This window comes from Equus caballus, chromosome 30 (assembly GCF_041296265.1).
Source record: "Equus caballus isolate H_3958 breed thoroughbred chromosome 30, TB-T2T, whole genome shotgun sequence".
Taxonomy (NCBI): domain Eukaryota; kingdom Metazoa; phylum Chordata; class Mammalia; order Perissodactyla; family Equidae; genus Equus; species Equus caballus.
The window spans coordinates 33925120-33938138 of NC_091713.1; the positions used below are offsets into that span (position 1 = coordinate 33925120).

Genomic DNA, 13019 nt, shown 5'->3' on the forward strand with positions numbered 1-13019 from the left:
AGCAGAAAGTTTCATGAAACTCTTAAGCCAAGATCTAGCAGAACAATAACTAATTGCAATTTATTGAATAAATTAATGAGGGAAATTTTATTGTTTGAAATATTGTTGACGCTATTTTAATGTTCTATTTTCTGGACATACAATGAAGCCCTCTCTCCTCTTCATAAGCTGTCTTTAACCCACAACAATTTCTGCTTCTGTGAACTGAAATGTAATTTTCAAATTATATCTGATTCTCACTGATTCCTCCCTCCTCGAATTCAGCAAAGTCTCTATACTTTTCATGGCAATATTGTTATTCACGTAAGTTCAATAAAAATCTCTCACATTTTAACAGGATATAACTGGAAAAACTGATTACACAACGAAGGCCTTACTTAAAGTGTCATATTTGGGAAAGATGCTTGTTTAACCAGCAACATCAAAGCACTTTAAAGGAACAAAGGTTAGCTATTCTTATGAAGCCTACAAAGCTCTCCCAGGAAAATCAGCCGGACACCTGGCTGACAGTGTCCAGCCTTACAGGTGTTAAAGAAGGTCCCTTCCTCACAGACCAGGAACCTTAGCAAATTTTGTGGACCTTGAGGAGAGCTTACCAAAGTTATAGGTAGTACATGTGAAATCTGGGAAAGATATTTTCTTGGACTTGGTGTCCTAGCTTTGGGATAGCAAATAACAGGGGCTTTTAAAAGTCCAATCTGAAATTCCTTATGAATATTTCCAGAAAGCAGTTAATTTTGTAGACATCACAATTGTCTACACTGCATGGCTTTTGATATGTAAAGTAAATTCATGGAAACTTAAGGGCTAAATTAACACTCTTGCTGCACCTATGTAAATAATCAGGCCAAACTTAATGGGACTTGTCTTATTTTGTTCTCTAGAATAATCTTTCTTTGATATTATTATGCTTGCAAGAGGGAGAGAAAAACTATATAGGGAAAAACGGTGAAAGACTGAAATGGACCAAAAGATTACTGGCTGCCTTCAATGGAAAACAAGTCATTGTCCAACACACTCTTCTCAAGATCTGCGCCTTTTATTGTCTTTAAGCTATTTTACAGCTCTGTAAACTGTAGATAAACCACAGCAATGCAAATGCTATTTGTCCACAGACATGTCTGATGGAGGGGCAACTGATTTCCCTCCTCTCTCACCCTCCATGTAAAACAGCCACTTTTATATCTATTTGTAAGTTTATCACAGCATTCCTGATTTATCTACATAAAACTGGGATACTTTCAACTCTCCTTTGAATAGGCTGTAACATTTTACTGGTACCCTCAGTTAATAAGTTAAAAAGAAACTTCAACAAAAATAAAATCTTGTATTTGTATTAAATTTGTGACTATATCTTTTTTTAAAAAAACTATTATTTAATACTAGTCTCAGAGACATTTAATCTAATGGGGTAAACAGAAAGTGAAGAGATGACAGATCTAATAAGTGCTGTAACATGGGAAACATAAAATGCTGGGGAAACTCTAGGAGATACATTCAATCCAGACCTGTGACATAAAATGGCTTCTTGGAGGAAATGAGCTCTAAGCCAAGACCAGAAAGGTAGGCAAAAGAGAGTACACAGAGGACACTAGCATTTCACACAGAAAGACCCCTATGATCAGAGAGAGAATGTATATGAATGGTACATAAGGGAAACAGATTTACTATGACATACAGGCCATTTTTTTAAGAGAGAAAGGAAACGGAGATACAGAAATATGAAGTTCAAGATGCAAACAAAGGACTTGAAACAAGGGACCTGATAATGTTAAGCAAGTTGATTTTATTTTGAAGGTGTCAATGGGGAGTATTGAGTTTAAGTAAGTCTTTAGGACTTGGGGCTCTGGAGTCACACTACCCGGCTTGGAATAATGGCTCTGCTACTTACTGGTTGAGTGACTTCTGCCATGTAAATTAAGTACTCTGCAGTTCTGTTTCTTCATCTGTAAAATGGGAATTATAGTAGTCCCTTAGCTCACAGGGGTTTCATGAGGATTAAATGGGCTAATTCAGGTAAAGTACTTAGAAGAATGCCTAGCACATTGTAAGGAACCAGTGGTAGTAGGGATTTTAGTAGCAGTATTTGTCATTTAGGGAGACCATTCCATTGTCTTTCAGATCATTCTAGACACACTGTGGAGAATAAATAGGTAAAAGATAGACATGAAAAGAAGACTTAGGAAGATGTGAATTAAGGAAAGGATGCTATGGGGCTGGCCCCATAGCTGAGTGGTTAAGTTCGCATGCTCAGCTTTGGCAGCCCAGAGTTTCGCCAGTTTGAATCCTGGGCGTGGACATGGCACCAATCATCAGGCCATGCTGAGGAAGCGTCCCACATAGCACAACCAGAAGGACCTACAACTAGAATATACAACTATGTACTGGGGGACTTTGGGGAGAAAAAGAAAAAGAAGATTGGCAAGAGATGTTAGCTCTGGTGCCAATCTTAAAAACAAAAAAAAAGGAAGGACTCTAGAAACAAAGAGAAACAGACAGATTTACAAGACATAAAAGAGGCACAAACGATAGGATTTGATGCCAGTTTGGTTACAGCAGTTGAGAGGGGGAAAGATAAGTCAAAAATAAACATATAAAGACCCTGGCTTGGGAAAGAAGCTCACATGGGATTGTTCATTGAAATAAGACACCAGAACAACTACTCTATGTCAGGGAATGCAGTAGACACAGTAATACAAAAAAGAGTATGGAACACAAAAAGATGAATGCCTCAATATATCACAGCAGATAAAACATTTCAATCGCATTATGAAGGAAGTACATCAGAAAAATGGGAAAAGGGCATCTGAGGCATATGAAATGGCCCAAAAGCATGAAAGGCCTGTAGTTTGTGTGAAAACAGGAAAAGAACTGCGAGACTGAAGAGTTAGAAGTGTGACCTGGGGCCGGTTCTTCATAATCTTATTATTCCTACCTAAAACCTGAGCAAATAGTTTTCATAATTTCTGATGTCTTGGCCATTACTAAAAGATTGGGAGCCATCCTGAAAAAAAGAAACCTTAAACACAACTTGAGATTTTCATGAAAAATAACTAACTAAAAGTTTTAACAAAGGTTTGTCAATTAAACAGTATAAATCCACTGTAGTCATCCACTAATGGCACAGAAACAAATTAAGAAAGTCAAAACACAAATATTAGAACAGAATTTTTACATTAGTACCTCCTATGCTATTAAATTATAAATCTTTCTGAAAGTCTATAAAGCAGTATAATTCTCAAACTTTGTATCCAACTATAAAAATGATACTCTAAAAAAAATGATACTCGACATAAAGCAGTTTTATCTGGTCCTCATCATTAATAAACACCCATGGCCTTGCACTATAATAATAAAATGATTGGTTCACACTTATGGAGTGTTTTCTACTGCCAGGCACATTGCTGAGTGCTTTACAGACTTCAGATCATTGCATTCTTATAATTTCGTCAAATCAGTGAAATCAGCCCCATTTTGCCAATGAGGACTTGAGAGAGATTAAGTCCCTTGCCCAAAGCAACACTTCACACAGTCCTTAAATACAGAGCCAAGATTCACACACAAATCTGTCTGAGTCCAGCATTTGTAAGATTTTACTTTTGATCCCTCTCTAAAAATGTATTTATCTCACCAAGACCGACTCCTCTCACTCAAAAAACACAAACATCGGCTCAAAGAGGCCAACAGTACATGCAAGCAGCAAGGCTATAGACAAGTGAACCATGAAAATGACAAGCAGAGAGGAGAAAAAAATTAAGTTTTCTGAAAAACAGCCTCAAGCCATGAAGTATAAATGTGAACGACAGGGAAATAAGGGCAATCGAAGGATTACCTTGACAGCAGCAAAAAGAAACAAAAGCACTCATTTATACAGAAGTAGTGAGCCTCACACAAATGTTCAGATGAGGTATGGCAAACAGTGGTGGCATGGATAGAAGATTCTTCTGCATTCATCTTCTCAGCCACAGCCCTCAACATACATGCAAAACATAACCGTGACATCAACTAAATTTGTTTGGCAATCTTCAAGCTCATTCACACCTTTGTATTTCCTTAGGTTGTGAACATTCTCCATTCTTCTCAAATCCCCAAAGTCCCTCCCATCACTTGCATGGAAGATAACTCGACATTTCCTGAAGTGACAAAAATCAAACTCATCCTCTCTTCATTACTGTTCTCCACTCTATCCCCCCAAAAACACCTCTGGATGCAATCCCTCCCCCACTTACAATCATCTTCTTTTTCACTCCTAATGTAATCAACTCTTTCAGATCCTTCTTACTCCTCAGCTGAACTACTACACTCACCAACTAACATCCTTGCCTCGTTTCTCCCACAACCAGCCTATACCGCAATCTGCTCCAGATTAATCTTCCTAACATACTTACTTTGCTAAATCATACGCTCCACAAATTCATTTGAAGTCTACTTCTTTAGCAAGACCTTTAATTTTTGCCAAAATTCAGCCCCATACACATTTGCAGTTTCATCTCCTACTTCCCTATACAAATTTCTCCACTGTGGCAAAAAAAAAAATCTGATTACAACTCCTGAAATGTCATTTGGGTTATCCCTTTGGTTCTTCTACTGCCAAAAGAAGGAAAACACGTTCAAAGAAGCATGTAACAAGCCAGTGTCTATGATGGACCAACGACCCCATGTGGCAGAACCAAAGGGGTAATGGATTGATGTTATTTCTCTGGATTAAATAACACACTGCTTTCAAATTATAAAGATACTGAGGAAAAAAACTGCTATGATAAACTTTTTTAATAAAATCTAAAATAATTAGGGTTTGGGTCAGCATTCCAAGCAGAAAAAACAATATAGCTTAATTGTTCAGAGGACATGCTGTTGAATTAGACAAACTTGCCTTCAAATCTTAGCTCTTATAAGCTTATGCCTCTTATAAGCAGTGTGATATCTGGCAAGTTTCTTATTTAAGCCTTACTTAAGTTCAAAGACAACAACATTTCCTAGTAGCGCTGGGAAGACTTGCAAATAAAATGAAGTACGCACATAAAGTTCCTAGTGTGGTGCCCAGTACATGGTAAGAGCTAAATAAAGAGCTTTTTAAGAATTATCATTTACCGCAGCAGTTTCAGACCCAGTGAAAATGCTGGTTAGGAAGAAGCAGATCATATAGGATTGCAGTAAAAGGTAAAAAGGATGAGAAATATACACAGAGTACTTGTGTCATCTGTAGTATTCAAAATATTCACCAATTAGCATATAAAAAAATCATTCTTCAAGGCCTTAGGCTAGATTCCCACATAAAGTTTGGTTTCTTTGGATATAAAGTGGAATAGTTAAACAACACGGTACCTAAAGCTCCTTTCAGCTCTAACCTTCAAAAAGTCTGTAAGAATTGCTATGAACTGGAATCCTCGTTGTGGGTTATGAATGTTCATCCCCATCACATGGTTACTTGCTTTTGTATTTTACTAAGTATGTGAGGGCTTATTAATGTTCCATTGACCTCACGAATTCGGGAAACAGAACAATTCAGCCCCAACTAAAAGATTCCAATCACTAGTTTGTGACCAATCAGTCACAAAGAACAGCAACAGTTGGTTTCACTGAAAAATTTACTGTAGCTGAACTTGACAAGCACAATATCACCCTTATATGAACCCAAAGTTAGGAGTCTTCAGATCCCCTAGGAATTCTCAAGGGCAGTTTAAGAGGTAGAAACTGAAAAAAAAAAAAAAAAAACGTCCTGGACAAGACGTTTGTTTGTGGATCAGCAGACAAGAAAGAATTGAGAAGACCAAGAGAACAGTATTTTAGAATGGTAAAATGAGTCAGTAAGGTTCCAACCTAACTACACATTACTTGGGAACAAACCCAATTAAGCTTCATATTTCCAAATGATGTCTTCATTGTAGGGACTTCTTTTATATACTTAAGATGTTTATAAATCTATTCTTTCTCTAAAGAGCTAAAAACAAACTAAGAGTGCATACTTTCTTTTTATATGAAACAACAGTCAAGAATTACACTAGCTCTAATTAATATTTCACATGTCCACTTAACTGACCTTTTCAGTGTACCTTCCTAGTCTTCTATATTGATTTTCACATGTAGAAAATTTTTCTTCCTCATATATCAAAAATCACATATCTGTATACTTATTTCTGAATGAACTGCTCTAATGAATACCTTTCTCTGCTTTCATTTTTGGAAATTATGACAATTATGAGAATCATATAAGTGAACTTAAATTATGGTTAAATTTGTATTACAATTTTAGCATTTTAACAGTGACAAGATTATTTTATCTCATTTCTTTACAGACAAAAGAAAAAAGAACCTGTTCATAGATTTTCAGAAGAAGTGCTTATTTCTATCAAAATTTAAATTTATATTGGTATCATATATTATATAATTTATTTCAAAATGATAAATTTATAATACAAGTTTTTAAAGATTTTTCTATTTACATATATAATGTCAAAATAATTCATCATTTTGTTCATACTAAATACTTAAGGCACTATAGAAAACCATAATTTAAAATAAAAACGAAATAAATTCATCCTGAAGTCTCTCATTTTCTTTTAATAAAATAAAGCTATAGATAAGAATTATTTAAAAATAAGAAAATACTGTCAATTCAACTTATATATGTAAATGATTCAGATATTACTGTAACAACTTATTTACATCAGTTACTATTACTTCTAAGTAAACAGAAATAATCAGAGGGTATCGACAACATTTAGTATTGTCAAGTTTTTCTGATGAGGAAATTTTTAAATGTTTCCAAATATATACTCCATAGCTAAATTAAAAGAGTGCAAAAATATACAGAAACTGTAAACATTCGGTTCTCATTAGTTTCAATATAAGAGCTTCTTCATCACCCAACCTCTTAATCACTTTAAAAGATTCTTCCCATATATATTCTGCACACATGGCTTTTTTTTTCTCATAGTTATCATGAGAAAATAATTATAGCAATTCATGTGTAGTAGCAGTAGTAGCAGTAACAAAAGAAATAATGATAATACTCCAAATTTTAAATGTTTTTTAAAAATTATGTGGTTCCAACCTGGTCTCCAAAGTCCTCTGGGAATTTCCACAATACCACCGGATCTGTAAATAATTGACACATGGCATTAAACAGAGGCTAACAAACACATTTCAAGCAATTGTCTTGTTAAGATACTCCTAAAATTGTCAAACTTATGTTTTTATAATTATTAATTCTTTTTAAATATTTACAGTTGATGAGGTTCAAAATTAAATACTTTGAACTTTTAAGAGTTTTAATAGCCTTCGAAACAGGAACAAATAAAATAACCTGGTCAGATTATTAAAAGTCATTATTTCTTTTAGCAACTTACTTTTTTATTTATATACTTTAGATTTTAAGATTTTGAAATACAAATTTTCAGATTTAACTATACTTTACATACCAATTTTAATTTGAAAAGAAAAATATAAATGTGGTAAATAGGTAATCAAATACATTGTAGCCTTCAGAGACTAGACCAAAATATATCACCTTAAATTTCCATTTAAAATGCTAAATAAAAATTTATAAGAACCGTAATAATGTTTGCTTTATATCAAAGTTCAGGGTTTTTTCAACATTTTTTTAATTGAAGTCTAGTTGACACACAATATTATGTTAGTTTCAGGTGTACATCAAAATTCAGTTTTGAAATCCCATATTTGCAACTCTGTAAAGCATTTTTAAAAATAATGGATAAGTTGGTAAGTATAAGGAAGCAAGCTTAGTTAAAATATAATTGATGTTTGCAGGGCATTTCAGAGAAATTTTTCTAACATATCTAGTCATTTGTATATATAAATCAGTTTTATAAATATTCACATTGGATTTTCATTTTCATTATTTCTCACAAAATGTCTCTTCTACCTAATAAAAAGAAGTCTTTTTAATTAGTACTAATAAATATTTTGGTGGTGTACCTATTTTGTAATTCTGTCAAAAATAAACTTCTGAATATGGTAAATATGCTTTAAAAAGGATAGAGCACAATACTACTTCTGAAAAAGGTTTTGAAAGCCCAAGATAACATAAGTAACATGTACCACTGATACGACAGGATTTGGATTCCACTCCAAGTGAAAGAACTTGGTGAATCAAGGATACCACTGTATATACCCAGTCAGTAAAAAGCTACAGCTCTATTCCATTATATCCACTATTCCATACGGCTTTTTTAAAAATACAGTCCAAGGATGTATAATCTCAAGTGTTTAATGCCAAAACTCAATACTTACCAACCAACATTTTTAGCATGAGCTGGCTCCTCTGGCTGTGTTACTTAAGTTCAAAAGAATTTTTTTCAAACATTTTAACTTAAAAAGAAAAGAAAGCATGCTTTCTTCAATTAACCTTTTTACTTATTAAAGAATAAAAAGTTTCTATATAAATATAAATAAGAAATCATTTAAAACATCTTATATAAGAATACTGCATTACAAATTTATGACAGTAATACTAAATGATTTTGCCCTCACGTAAAATAACACGTATACATTTCTAAAACAAATGTTACGCCTATTACAGATCATCTACAAATACTCAGACATTAATGTCGTGTGGAAGACTATGTTGGAAAAAATATAGACGTGTGTGTGTGTCTTTATGTAGCAATCTTACCAAAGTAGAAGTTATTAAGATTTGGATCTCATAAAACAAAAGTGTATGAAGGAGTCTTCATGAAGCATTAAACAAAAGTTATCTTGATAAATTAATACAATAACTAATGCTCATAAAAACAATCAGGCAGAAAACATAGAACAGTCCTTTCTTATAACTAATGGAGTTAAACAGTTTCAATGGGAATACTTAAAATAACCCTTTTCAACATCCTCAATTTTATAGTTACTGTTCGAGAAAATGTGTGTGACAAACTTCTTCCACTTATGTCTTAAAAGCAGGACATGTACCTGGCCCTAACAGGCTGCGCCCACTGTTGCAGCATTTACCTAAGTCTGCCCCACCTGGCTCCTGCTCATCCCCTCCTGGACAGTGTTTTTGCTGCATCATCTGTTCTTTCACAGAGAATGCACAGGTGAATACAGGAAAATAGCATCTATTTGTTTAATCACTTAGTGGAAAATATCCTATTTCTTTTCTTTTCATTAAATACATTTTACACTTTAGCACTGAAAACTTTATTATAATCATGTGCATCCATATTTTGAAATGGATTAACTTAGCTACTGCCTATGTTGTTAGGTTTACACCACATCTGACACATCTTTGTGGCAACTTTCCACAAGTACTGCAAAGGAAGAAACCAAAGGGCTCTGAAAAAACTAATAATAATGGGATTCCACAAATTTATGCACAAAGACTGAATTTTCTGTTCGCTGAGGATTACTTTCCAAATACCAGATCTGATCTAGCAATGTTAGATCAATTTTATGCTGATTTTATGGATGAAAGGATGAGAACTGCTGGCAGGAATCATCGCTGTCAGTGATGGCTGATATGCACTGTGTTTCTCTTCTTTCTCATGTCTACTAGTAACTCAAAGGACATTCCATATCTTAATTTAAAAAGAAACTTTGCCACCAACTATCTAGAAATCAAATAAATATAAAAGGGAGAATAGATAACTTGACTTTTACATAAATATAGTTCATCTTTTATTTTAATGAGATAATGTCACAGTGTATAAGAAAAATATACAAAATTTTATTAAATCAGTAAATTTGGAAGTGAATATTTAAAGTATTATTTTTACATCACCATCACAAGTATTCCAAATTCATGACTAAGGCTTTTTTAAAATGTAAAGAGATAAATTCAGTAATATTTTATTTCCTTTACAATAAGATCTTTCACATTTTCTGGCCCTTAATTGAAAACAAAAATAAAATACTTAAAATACTAGTGTGATTTAACTACACTATTAAAAAAATGCAAGTAAAACTTTCCAATTTGAATAAATGAATAAATGTACTTAATTCTGTGGAATTCATAGATAAATATCTTTAAAATTATGCATCTGTAAAACCACAGTTCAGAGACTATTTACTTTTGAACAGGTAGAATATATAACATTAGTAAGTATTTCTCTTGATTATAGCTTTCAGTGCTTATTTACCTGTGTTGTAGAATCAAAATTTAATGAAAGAGGACAGTGAGGCCAAAACAATGAGGAGTTTGTCTTAGTCATAAGGCTAGTTAATGTCAGAGACTAGAACTTTTTTAGTTAAGATCTAAGGAGAAGCTATTTTAGATAACTTCCATAATCAATACATTTCTCTGTTGTATCTAACTTAAGTTCAATTTATTTCATTCAAAAACCTATGTAGTGCTAGAAAAACATGAAAAGTCCCCACCTTCCAAAGCCCTACAACATACGTGGAGAGAAACATCAGAGAGCTATCTAGTTTTTGTGCAAAGTATTGCTTTAAACAAGGTATCCTGTAGGAACACTTGAACTCAACTTAAAAATTCAATTTCCTGACAATTTCAAAAAATATTGCTAACGAAGGAATGATGGTGTCTCTTGGATGTAAATGAACAAGAATCACTACAGAAAATGCATAATTTTTATTCTTTTACCTGTGGAGATATAAAAGTGAACTAAAATGGGGTCTCTACAACCTACAGGAAAGAAGGACCTCTAAGCATACAATGCAATAAAATTTAATGAGCATTTTACTGAAAGGACAGGATGCTCCAGGGCAATAGAAGGAAATCTAATCTAATTTAGAGTCATTGAAGCACTTCAGAGGGCAAGTACGTCTTAACTAACACAAGTTAGACAAGCAAAGAATGATTTGGGCTATAAAGTGGGGAGGGAAGAATATTCCAGACTAGAGAAACAATATGTATGAAGTTTTTGAGGCTAAAAAAAGTAGACGACATTTTAGAAACGAAAAAAAAGTAATATACCTAGAATGTAGAGTAGGAGAGAGAGAACATCAAGGGATGAAGCTGGAGAGGCAGGACCAGACTACAGAATTTAAAATGCATCCTAGGTATCACGGGAAGCCACTAAAGCAGATGGTGGCATAAACCAAGAGAGAAAGAACAACTAGAAATGTACAAAGAACACAGATAGAGTGTGTACAGTTATGAAAGTCATGAGAAGAGGGCATATCTAAAAAATTCTCAAACAAATGTGGCAAAATATTACACAAGGTGACAACTAAAGAATGACAACCATATTTAAAGTATACAGCCACAGTAAAATGAGCTTCAGTGGAAGGATGGGAAGTAGAAAGCGCATTTAAGATGATTCTGGATTGAGTATGAAGAAAGCGGGGCACTGCATATGGAGGCAACTTATTTAATAATGACTGTATAAAGGTAGGAGGAGAGAGAGACGAAGCTAGATAGATGTTTGCTCTTTTTTCCCTTGAGATCAGCGCAGACTTGAACATGTTTAAATGCTGATGGGAATTAATGAGCCAGCATGAGAGCCAAAAAATAAGGGGTACAATATCCCTAAGAAAGCAGGAAAAGCAGGATCCTGATCAAGATAGTGAGATGAGCCTTGGATAGAAGCTAGAGCATGTCTTCCTCTGTTATAGGAAAATTAAAAGAGTAGATATAAATCCAAGTAGATTTTAGACTCTGTGATGCAAAGATAAGAGTTTTCTGTAAAAATTGCTAATTATTTTCTTTGTAGTAAGAGCAAAGCTCTCTGCTGAGAGAGAAGTTATTGGAGACACAGGGAGGAGGTGTGAAATAACTGTTTGAGGCACTGTTGAGTACTTAATTTGGCAGGTGTCCAACCTAGCGTTTAATGGCAACAATGTGGTATTTCCCCATCAACATCCAACAGTCTGGGTGCAAGGGATAATTGGTAGTTTCAGTCAGGGTTGAGGTTTCTGTCAGTCATGTGTGATGGAAAGAGAATTTAAACAGGAGAGTGGTTGTGGATATGTATTGCTAACCTAAAGCTAATAAAAAGAGAAGTCATTTTGTTCTGAGAAACCCATTACTATTAAATGTTACACCACATCATACAAATACATTTTAAAATGGTATATTTTCAGTAGAAAAACTACTACACATATCTGAAGATTGTAGGCCTGAGAAATAAGGCAAAATAAATAAATGGAAGCATCTGTAATTATGAAATTAGGCAACTGAAGTTCTGGTCTTATACCTGTGAATAACAATGCCTTCTGTCTGTGATGAGAGGCAGATGTTGAAAAATACAAAATTAGTTTCACTCCTCTCCTCCTATCTCCCATGCCTTCCCCTCTCTCTCTAGAATGATCTGAAAGAAGAGTGTCATCTGTTTACCAAAGTATACCACAGAAACATCATTTTCTACATATGCTATCATGTGAAAAAGATTGAAAAGCATGGAATTAGATAACCACAGTTAAAAATATAATTTTTCTAGCTTTATTAAGATATAATTGATATGTAACATTGTGTAAGTTTATGGTGTACAATGTGATGATTTGATAAACATATATATAGTGAAATGTTTACCACAATAAGGTTAGTTAACACATCCTTTACCTCACATAATTACTAATTTGTCGTTGTCGTTGTTAGGGTGAGAACATTAAAGCTCTACTCTTGTAACAACATTCAATACACAATATAGTACTGTTAACCATAGTCATCATGCTATACATCAGATCCCTGGAACTTATTATTCGTCTCATAACCGAGTGTTTGTACTCTTGGGCCAACGTTTCTCCATTTCCCCCTACCATTCACCATTCTACTCTCTGCTTCTTAGAGTTCAATGGTTTTAGATTCCACATGTGATTGAGATGATATAGTATTTGTCTTTCTCCGACTTATCTCACTTAGCACAATGTCCTTGAGGTCTATCCACGTTGTTGCAAATGGCCAGACATCCCTTTTATATGGCTGAATAATATTCCACGGGGTGTGTGTGTGTGTGTGTGTGTGTGTGCGTGCGTGTACCACATTTTCTTTATCTATTCATCCGCTGATGGACTTCTCAGTTGTTTCCATATCTTGACTACCATAAATAATGCCACAATGGACATGGGAGTGCAGATATCTCTTTGAGACAGTGATTTTATCTTCT

The 13019-nt window shown here is 34.1% G+C and overlaps 1 protein-coding gene across 11 annotated transcripts in view; it reads right to left on the minus strand.

Moving 5' to 3' along the window:
- The window catches only part of DENND1B (DENN domain containing 1B), a 243962-nt gene that overhangs the window by 159721 nt on the left and 71222 nt on the right, over window positions 1-13019 (minus strand). For all 11 annotated transcript variants that reach the window (XM_070255835.1, XM_070255834.1, XM_070255837.1 and 8 more), the window contains exon 3: window positions 7055-7098. In XM_070255835.1, coding sequence (XP_070111936.1) covers window positions 7055-7098 — 44 coding nt within the window. The remainder of the gene's footprint in view (window positions 1-7054; window positions 7099-13019) is intronic.